Source organism: Pleuronectes platessa, chromosome 19 (assembly GCF_947347685.1).
Source record: "Pleuronectes platessa chromosome 19, fPlePla1.1, whole genome shotgun sequence".
Lineage (NCBI taxonomy): Eukaryota > Metazoa > Chordata > Actinopteri > Pleuronectiformes > Pleuronectidae > Pleuronectes > Pleuronectes platessa.
The window spans coordinates 15,234,864-15,245,364 of NC_070644.1; the positions used below are offsets into that span (position 1 = coordinate 15,234,864).

The following is a 10,501-nucleotide window of genomic DNA, read 5'->3' on the forward strand; positions in this document are numbered from 1 at the left end:
ACAGTGGGTCTGAAGTGCTGTTTGATTTCAGGGAGGGGGCATGTATGAGTTAGAGAGAGGGAAGAACTGGAGAGACAGGAAAAGTATGTTTGTTTGTTTTCAGTCTAACTTACATCTTGCATCATTGCCACTGCCTAGGTGCAAAACTAAAGGGGAAAAAAACAAAGCCTCAACAATATATTAGGCTCTGTGTAAATAATATTAGATTAATGCAGGCTACTGGGCCATCATTCCAAAATAATGTAGCAGGTGTCATGGCAGCATGAAGATCCATACCGTGTGTTGGGTGGCACTACTTGTCTGTCGCTATTTATTTATCAAGGGGTGCACTCTGCCTGAGGTCAATTTTCTTTATGAATAAATTAATGTGTATAAAATCCAGGTGAGGAATAAAGGTGTGACTGAAGAGGAACAGTTGTGACATCATGTGGCCCTAAAGGAACATTGCATTGACATTGCAAAGGGAAGGAACCAGAAGTGGTGAGATAAAACGAATAAGTGAACTTCCTGAGTGCTTTTCTGGCTGTAAGGGAACTAAAGATTTTTTCGTTTTTTTAGTATGTGTGCTCTTATTCAAAACACCCTACGGAACAATATAAATTGGGTGTTTAAAAATCTAGACAGAAAGATAAGATTGTAATTTGTCAAACTATTCGAGGCAACTAACCTTTTTTCAGTAAATTTCAATCTGGCGTCTATTAATAAGTCAGCAATGAAACATTGCTTTAGGTCACTAAATTACATTTTAACGAGAGCAGACAAAGGAGAATTCACCATTTTAATCGTTCTTGATCGATCTGCTGCCTGCGATATAATTGATCACACAATTTTAATTGACAGAATACAGGTTGTTAAAAGTCAATATCAGTGATTTTGCTTGCTTCCTAAAGGCCATCCACTCAACTCTTTATAATTATATTATATTACGTTATATTCTGAGGTGTCAGTTTATAACCTTAACTTACTCCATCTAAAGTAAAACAACATGAAGGACCAAGTGGGAACTGAGATTTGTTAAAAACTATGAAGTGAGGGCAGAGACGTCATTAAAGAGAAAACAAACAACGCCCACTTCCGTATAACGGGGTCGTGGCCAGGACCAGCTGCCCAATCAGCAACCAATGCGGAAGTGAAAACGGTTTCATTTCATGTAAACTGAGCTGGGGGCGAGAAAAAAAACGACCCAGGCATCATCAGCCTCCTCCGGGTAGAGGAGGAGACCCTGCCCGTACTTTGACAGCTCCGTGCGGACGTGTCAGCGACCAGTCGACCGTGTGACACGGTCACCTTACACGGTTCGTTTTCGGGGGAAGACGCTAAGCTAACTCCCTCGAGCTAACTGTCTAACAAAGATGAGCTTGAAGCTAACGGACAGTATTGCTAAAACAAAAAAAAAGAATGACGTTGAACTAGCAACTTGTTAGCTGGATAGCGGCTGTGTGGTGGCTAGCCAGTGTTAGCATCCACACTGTGTCACCCTGTCATCACTTTGGTAACTACCTTATTATTTCACACTTTCATTTATCCTCATATTATATTACATTTAAGAAGCGTTAGCAGCGCGTTAGCTCCCTCCAGCTAACCTCTGTTTTTCAGCTGTAGCCTGTTGTTCTAACACGGGTAGCGGTCAGCTGGAGGCGCGTGCGCGTGTGTGTGATGGACGCAACAAGACAGCATCAACTACAGGACAACCGCAGTGGAGACATGGGAGATGGAGTTGGACTCTCCACCGGTATGAACAACACTGGGGCCGTGCAGGAGGACACCTGTGCCCGCTGGACTGCTTGAATTTCCGTGGACGTTGGACAAAGGACCGGAGCTGCAACATTCACCCGAGGCTGGAACACATAAGGGGGATAAGAAGTACACTTCGCAGGGTCCACCCTCCTGACACTGGGATGATGATGATGACGTTCAAGACCCTGCTGATCACCAGTCTCCTGGGCTGGGTACAATGTCAGGAGAGCCACAGCATGACACCAGAGGAGAAGACCGTTATCAGGTGAAGAAAGTGTAGATAAATGATGCTGCTAATCTGTGGTTATAAAAGACTCTGCACTATTTAAAAAGCATATGTGGCCATTTCCCATTTGATTAATTTGTGTTTTCCACTTTTTGCAGGGACCAAATTGTTGAAATGTTCGATCATGCTTACGGGAGTTACATGGTAAGAGGTCTCGAGGCTTGACTTTATGTTATGACTGTTGGATTTCTTAATTTAAGATTTGGTGCTTGAAATAGAACTGAATTGATTCCCTTTTATTTCAGTTCATTCATTTCTGGCCATGAATTTTCTGAAGCACTTTGTAACCTTGTTTAAATAAGTGCTATACAAATAAAGTTACTGTTATTACATTTATATATGCATCTTCCTGTTTTCTGGAAGGAAGTACATAATAAAAGTGCTGGTAACCAATAGATTGTGGCCTTCTTTGCAGCCTTTATTCATTGAACCAGTGGTGGGATGAGTCCTCAGTTGCATAAGCATAGGACTGCTAATTTATTTTTCCCTCTAGAGAATTCTCCACCCTCCAGCAATCTTTCCTTTATGACCCATTTTCAGTAGACTATTATCTGAATCCTAAACCGTCACTATTGGTTTCTTTTGCAGAAATATGCCTATCCAGCAGATGAACTGATGCCGTTGAGCTGCAGGGGGAGAGTCAGGGGCCAGGAGCCCAACAGAGGGGACATCGATGACTCCTTGGGAAAGTATGTTCATCATCCACTGTTATCACAAGCCTAGAAAGATCAAGGGAGGTTAATAAGGCCACAGCAGTTGAGGTGCAGCACTCCTCAAAGAAAGACATCATTCAGCATTAGTTCAGGTTTCACTTGGACTGCTGTGTCTCTTTACACTATTCCTTCAAAGAACCGGGCTACAGTGTTTTTAAACCTGGGTGTTGTAGATTGTAAAAAAAAACATTTGTATAAAAACACCTGTACTTTGGCAGTTTTCAGGAAAATAGCTGTAAAATGATTTGCTAGAAGGCTTTAAATTATATACTCTATGTATCACATGCATTATAATGTCATTGCACCACAGATGCAACAGATTTGACATTTAACAGCTCATTATAAAATACATTAGATCAATGTAAAAGTCGGCCACCAACTCAAGCTGTGCCCCCCCACTCACCATAACATTTCTTCCTCCTCTGTAGGTTTTCTCTCACATTGATTGACACCCTTGATACCCTGGTGGTGAGTACTTGCTTTTCCGGTTTCCTAGCATGAAATGTAGTTTTAATGCTATTTCCGTTTTATTCTCGCCATATGTTTTTGGACTTTCTTCCCTCATTTGAACAGTAGATGTATTTGTTCCTCTCTTTTTGTGTTTGAGCAGGTCTTAAACAAGCTGGATGAGTTTGAGGAAGCAGTGAAGAAGGCTGTGAGCGAAGTACGCCTGGACAACGATGTGGTGGTGTCTGTGTTTGAGACCAACATCAGGGTTTTGGGGTATGAAACATACTTTGTATGTATTTACTTTTTTGATAGATTAGTTTTAATTACAAAAGTGGAAGGTTTTCGAGTTGACTCCACCTCAGTAAAAGATAACACCATTTCTTAACAGAAATGTCCATCTGTATATAGTGTTGTATCTTTCTACTGCATTTTGTAATTTTAAAATAAACACTTAATAATATTTTCTTCTCTTCATTAATTTCTCCTCAGAGGGCTCCTGGGGGGCCATGTAATGGCTGACCTGCTCCGTCAGCGTGGGGACAGGATGCAGTGGTATCAAGACGAGCTCCTGCACATGGCCACAGAACTGGGCCATCGATTACTGCCTGCCTTCAACACCACAAGTGGCCTTCCCTACCCTAAGGTGCTGCTTATTTATTTATAAATATCACAGGATTTTATTTTGGATCTTGAGTATGTAAATGCAACATCATCACTGTAATTATCATTTTCACTGCATTGAAAGAGAACACTAATGAAGAACACATATTTCTAACGTTAGTATCCAACTAAAAATAGTTTGAACTGAGTGCTAAGACATTAATCTTTCCTTCTTTGTTCTACCAGGTGAATCTGAGGTATGGTGTCCAGAACCCACTTTCAAGGACAGGCACTGAATCGGACACCTGCACAGCCTGTGCAGGAACAATGATCCTGGAGTTTGCTGCCCTCAGCAGATTGTCAGGAGAGTCTGTGTTTGAGGTATTACCTCCCACTTTCTCTCTATAAATAAGGCTTTTTTTTAAATGTTTGCAGTGTTTTTCTAATACACACCTGCGTAGAGACTCAGATCTAAGTTAGGATTACAGTATGCTGCACAGTATAAGCAGTACTGATGCCATTTCAGAAACATTCTAAGGATACAATCCGTTCTGTTTTACAGGAACATGCCAGGAAGGCTATGGATGTCCTGTGGGAGAGGAGACAGAGAGGAAGCGACTTGGTTGGGACTGTCATCAACATCCATAATGGAGAGTGGGTCCGGAGGGGTGAGAATTAAACACACACATACATGGTGGTAACATCAAAACTTGAAAGAGACACATGTTCTAACACATAAAGTGGACTGTCAGTAGGATATAGAAGACTGATAATTGCATGACACATTCTTTATTTGACCTTCTTCGACGCTGTCTCTTCTGTGTTTGCAGAGAGTGGAGTTGGTGCTGGTATCGACTCATACTATGAATATCTGATGAAGGCCTATATTCTTCTCGGTGATAATGTTTTTCTGCAGAGGTTCAACGTTGTAAGTTTTCCATCCCTCCACATACTTCCTCCATCTTGCACCTGCAGTATTCATGCTCCACATTGTGACGTTGATTTTCTTCCTTATGTTATTGACTGGAGACTTTTCCCTCAGTTTGCTAATGTTATTTTCATGATGTTTGTCTATAACAGCACTACAGTGCAATTATGAAGTACATCAGTCAGCCTCCCCTGCTGCTCAATGTGCACATGCACAACCCCACTGTGAGCGTGCGCAGCTGGATGGACTCCCTCCTGGCATTCTTCCCCGGCTTACAGGTCAGAGAGACACTCCATAGATGCACTTGGTTAATCATATTAACATCCAGTAATGTGATAGTTATTTCATGTTGCTGGAGTGACGTATTTTTCACACAGGTTTTAAGAGGAGATCTGAAACCTGCCATTGAGACTCATGAGATGCTTTACCAAGTCACCAAACAGCACAAGTTTCTACCAGAGGTAAACCATTGATTTAATGATGTTTAGTTGGCAAATATTAATTATCTTTAAAAAGGTCATATCATGTTATTCATAATAACATTTTTAGATGAAGCTTATGTCTCTAACTACTTTCTCTTTCTTCGGTTGATCTCCCTACAGGCTTTCACTACGGAGTTCAGAGTTCATTGGGGCCAACACCTACTGAGACCAGAGTTTGCAGAAAGCACCTACTACCTCTATAAGGTGAAGTAGCAGATTGGACAGTGTCACAGACAGAATTAAACTCCACAGTATTCTTCACTAAAAAGTTCTGTTATGTTTAGGTAACAATATTGGGCTAAGCCAGTCAGAGGCAGAGTAGAGGCAGGTGTTCGCCTATATCAGGGGTGTCCAAACTACGGCCTAAAGTTTGGACACCCCTGGCCTATATAAAACAAATGTATTAAAATAGAATTTGATTTTTCAGGCCACTGGTGACCCCTACTACCTCAGGGTGGGTCAGTCCATTGTGGAGAAGCTCAACGCCTACACCAGGGTGCCTTGTGGGTTTGCTGCTGTTCAAGATGTCCGCACTGGGGCACATGAAGACAGGTATCATGTGAGAAAATTGCCATTACAGACATGAAATGTATAGGTTTTCAATGTTGATGATATAAATGTTGCATTCAAACGTCAGAACATCTCTGACGAAGGTTTTTTTAACCCTCTGTCTCTGTGTATCATAACTTTTGTAGGATGGACTCCTTCTTCCTGGCAGAGATGTTTAAATACCTCTACCTAATGTTTTCTGAGAAGAGCCAGCTGCCAATCGACATTGATGACTACATCTTCACCACAGAGGCTCACCTCCTCCCTGTCTCTCTCTCTATCACTCAGCCGCCCTGTCAAGGAAACATTACGGTGAGAACTCATCGCTTACACAGGTCCACATGCTATAGTACAGGGTTTAAGGTTGAATCTCTGACAGATGCAAGCTCATACTTCAACCAAGGATATTTTTACATGACATGGCTGTATTTGTTATGTGAGGTTAAAGCACCGACTGACACTTGAACATGTAAATCGTCATAATGTAATGGCTGAAAATGTTTGTTAAACTGTGGCTTATGTTCTGCAGGAGACTGTTCCTATTTCTCAAGAAGAAGATCTGTTCACACACTCCTGCCCCAGCACAGAAACGTTGTTTCCCAATAACCCTTCATTTGCCAAAACCATCCGGGACGGCTTCAAATATCTCACTGGGGTGGGACGAGTCTTCAGACCTTTACCTGTCAGGTCTGTCCAGTCACATGGGGCTTTTGATTTTAGAGTAAAATCATTGGAGGAACCTGTTAGCCGTTGTTATTATTTGGAGTTTTAACCTGTGTGCTTGTACTTTACAGGGAAATCGAGCTGCCTCTCCATGATAACGGCATGGAGCCGGTGGAGTTTTTGAGAAGCATGGGCATCTCTCTCACTCCACTGCACGAGGTCACAGCAGGGGACGCTGGGAGTCGGAAGGTATTTTTGTGCTCGTCTCAAAGGACTTGGAAGTTCTGCCAAATTATAATCAAATTATTTCTTCATTATCTTATTAGCCATGCTTTGCTCTGTGTTTACTTCATCAGTGCTTATGCGGTAGAAAATGGATTTCTGATCTCATTTAAATGGTTTATAAGAATTGAGTTAATTACGTTAACAAAGTGAAAAATGGGTCATGATGATGAAAATGCCTGGAATGTAGATTGTTGCATACATCATTTTCAACCCAGTTTTTTTTTTATATTCATCCCTTCAGCGGCACAAAGGAGTATACAGGGTGAAACTTGTGGCAGAGTTGAGCCAGACATTGGATGAGGAAGAGGTGGTGCCTCATATTGTTCAGCTCATATCACCCCCGTTTCTGGGTCGGACCGTTCTCACAGCCGGACCTGCGAAGTTTGGAAAGGACCTCTCCAAACAGGAGCATGGGGTGAGCTTCCAGTGGGACAGTAATATAATATGCAGTGTCAATGTCAAAGCTGTGAAACAAGTCGTATAATTTACACATGTAGAATAGAAACAGTCTGATTAACGACTATCAAGCCAATAGCAAAACATTTAATCTTCTTATTGAACTATGTAAATGCTGTCTGTTTTGCCTGCATTTTACTTAAACTCCACCCATTGAAGATGAACCATAACTAACAATAACTTCTTGTGCCACAGGTGAAGGGCAGACTTGTGAAAGTCTCCCCCTACACTGCCTGTGGGCCAATAGAAAATGCAAGTGAACTTGAAGGCCACATTGCTCTGGTGCTGCGTGGCGACTGCATGTTTGCTGCAAAGGCTCGTTGGCTACAGGAGGCCGGAGCCATAGCAGTCATATTTATAGGTGAGGACCTGAAATAAGATCGTAATTCTGCCTCCAGTACTGCTAATTATGCAGAGTTTAGTAAAACCTAAACACTGTCAAAACTGAATCTAGTGATTTATGTTCCTTCATTTGTTTTAGACCACCGTGAAGGAAGTAATAGCGAGGAGACTCCCCTCTTCCAGATGGTTGGAGATGGAGACTCCACTGAAGACATTAGCCTGGCTTTGGTCTTCCTGTTTAGCCGTGAGGGTGCAGTGCTCACTGATGCTCTGGAGGAACATCACAATGTGGATGTGCTGCTGCTGCCCAAGGAGAGGCAGATGGGACACGGTGAGAGGCAGGAGGAGGCAGATTTAAAGGAGAAGGTGGTCATGGTCTATATTTTTCTTATAATAAGCAAATCCGACCAACCGTCTTTAAATAGTTTTCAACTTTCCCTGCCTGTTAGAGCACCAAGGTCCTTTGTACTGAAGACCTACATCTTCAAAAACAGTTAATATTTATACATATATACACCCCATCATTGTTGAGAATCCATTGAAAACAAACCCATGAGTCGCACCTTTGCACTGGCTGACATGTTCATTTCCCTATTATGAACATGGATTCATTTCTCTGTCTTTCCTCCTCTTCTGTGTCCAGATAAGATAGACAAACCTTTTGGCATGAACATCAAACTCCGCCTCGCAGAGGAGGGGGAGCTGGAGGACGGGGAAGCCAGAGGACCGACACTGGAGTTTATTTTGGATAAAGAAGAGTTGCTTCTCCAAGATGAAGATGAGCTCAGAGGAGAACAACCTTCACAGCAGCAGCAGCAGCAGCAGTTCTGCTCAAAGGCGACAGAGAATGACAGGACTGAACCATGTTCAGCAGATTCCTCTCCACCCACAAACTCCGGACCAGTCATAAATCCCCGACCATGAAGCAGCCAAGTTTCCAAACACTGATCCCTGTCAGTTTCAGAGTGGCATGTGCCTCGGAGCCCCTCACTGCCCCACATGGAGCCCTAACTGACCCAGCCTGCATGTTTACAGCCAAGCAGTGTGAAGGCCACACTCATATCCTGCCTTGACTTTGAAACATGGTTCTATATTTATTAGACAGTCGGTCAGTTGTAGCTTTTATTCTGTGTGGTGCAGGCAATAAAACTAAAGTAGTTTAAAGGCCAAAAACTGTAGGAGTGAGTTGGCTGGGATGGTGTTTCCTTAACCGAGCCTGTAGTATTGCTGCAGGAACATAGAAGGTGCACACAGTGATTATGACATAGATCATTAACAACAATTAAAACTTACCTCACCTAAGAGGAGAAGAACATAGATAAGGCAACAAAAAACAGCTATGTTTTTATGCAATGCAGTTTGCTTTTTTATCTAGATTGCACCTTTCACATGAAAAAGTACTGTTAAATATTCTGTGACGATGAATTATTTGGCCAGTAAGTGGTGTTAGCGGCTTTTACCTTGCAGTAATATAATGTTGGCAGATGAAGGAGAAGAACTGGGGCCAAGTTGGAAAGTTCATTTGACTTTTTAATAGTAAACAACTTCAGGGAATTGTTGTGTGTGTGTGTGTGTGTTTTGCTAAAGTGTGCGTGCAAGATGTGTAACAACTGCAATACCTGAGAAAGCATCTAACCTAAAACATCCTCGCGATCATTCAAAACCCTCTCAAATCTTTACATAGTTGTCATCCGGTGAATTCTCATCTCATCATAAAAACATCGTTAAATGACCAAAGCTGATTTTCTTGAAACGAATGAAGTGTGCAGTTGCTCTGCTTCGCTCCAGATGCAGTATCACAGGTTGGTCTGCAGTCTCTGAATGCTTTGCACTTTGAAACACGGGTATGATCATCTGTGTTAGATCCAAACAGAAATTACCATTCAGCCTGTCTTTGCATTTGTTTGTGTGATTGTGTGTGTGTATACTTGTACTTATATATTTGTGAAGCCCATTTTGAGCATAGACCTTGAGTGAGGACATTTTTGCCGGTGATCACTTTTTCAAAGGCTTGTTTGAGGGTTAAAAGACTTGGTTTTAATGTCAGGGTTCAACAATTAGTATTGATGGTTAAGGGGCTGGTAAATGCATCATGGCAATGAGTGTCCTCACTTAGATATAAGTAGAAGAATGCGTGTGGCTGTGTGTTGCAGTAGCGATGTCCGTGTGGAATGCTGGAGTACAGCAAGTTTTACATCATACGAAATGCAAACTGTAAAAACCAATTGTTGTCATGCACATTGTTTCAAAACCATGACTAACACAACTGTACTCCACTTATCTCTTGGAAGGATCTTCTGTCTAGTTTTTGTTTTTCAAGATTAAATTTAAGATTTAAAGTTTTTTTTAAATTAGAAATATATTAGTCTTTCCCTCATCCACACTCTACACTAATGACATTGTTTTTGGGGGCATTAAGCATAATGATTTCATGCAACAGTTGAGAAAGATGCATTACGCTTTAATTAGTTTGTTCATATTCAATTGCTTTTTTCTCACTAATAATTTGTTGCACGTGTTTTGGGTTTTTTGTGGTACATGAGATGTGAGCTGTAGTTTGTGTGGGAGAAGCAGTGTGTGTTTTCTGCCATGTTTTGTACAGTGGACCTTTTCCAGATGCTGCTGAGTTTGTTTCTAGTCTTTAGCCAACATGACATTTTATTTTTGTGTTGAGCCTGTGTGAGGCACTGCCCAACCCGTATACCTCAGGACTGTGTGTAACTAATCACAGGAAAAAGGTCCATGGACAGGGTTTTTTTTTTTTCTTATATTATTACATTTCAGGCTATTTAATTTTAATTCTGTTTTCTATGGTTTCTGTTGATCAGTGGCTGAGGGTGAATAAGTGCCAAAAGAGATGCATGACAAGGCTCCGGTTTCCTTTTCCATATCCTCTATCTGTTCAGTTTCTGACTGTGAGCTCAGGCGGTGCCGTCAATAAACTAAAAAATCACAATTTCTAACCTGTTTTTCTGCTTTTATTTCTGTATTTGAGGATTTACTCTGCAAT

At 41.6% G+C, this 10,501-nt stretch overlaps 1 protein-coding gene across 1 annotated transcript; it reads left to right on the forward strand.

Annotated features, from left to right (window-relative positions):
• Positions 1–1,595: 1,595 nt before the first annotated feature.
• si:ch211-282j22.3 (ER degradation-enhancing alpha-mannosidase-like protein 3) lies at positions 1,596–10,454 on the forward strand. The gene is made up of 20 exons (XM_053411867.1): positions 1,596–2,002; positions 2,122–2,167; positions 2,612–2,712; positions 3,165–3,204; positions 3,347–3,459; positions 3,676–3,829; positions 4,033–4,167; positions 4,349–4,454; positions 4,617–4,714; positions 4,867–4,992; positions 5,092–5,175; positions 5,317–5,400; positions 5,624–5,748; positions 5,892–6,057; positions 6,275–6,432; positions 6,540–6,657; positions 6,935–7,108; positions 7,345–7,510; positions 7,631–7,822; positions 8,135–10,454. The coding sequence occupies exons 1-20, from the start codon at positions 1,899–1,901 to the stop codon at positions 8,413–8,415; spliced, it is 2,571 nt and encodes an 856-aa protein (XP_053267842.1). The 5' UTR covers positions 1,596–1,898; the 3' UTR covers positions 8,416–10,454.
• The last annotated feature ends 47 nt before the right edge of the window (positions 10,455–10,501 follow it).

Coding starts and splice junctions, on each gene's coding strand:
- si:ch211-282j22.3 (XM_053411867.1), top strand. CDS start 1,899: ATGATGATGATGACGTTCAAGACCCTGCTGATCACCAGTCTCCTGGGC. Junction 2,168..2,611: donor ATGCTTACGGGAGTTACATG/GTAAGAGGTCTC, acceptor TTTCTTTTGCAG/AAATATGCCTATCCAGCAGA. Junction 7,823..8,134: donor GGAGAGGCAGATGGGACACG/GTGAGAGGCAGG, acceptor TTCTGTGTCCAG/ATAAGATAGACAAACCTTTT.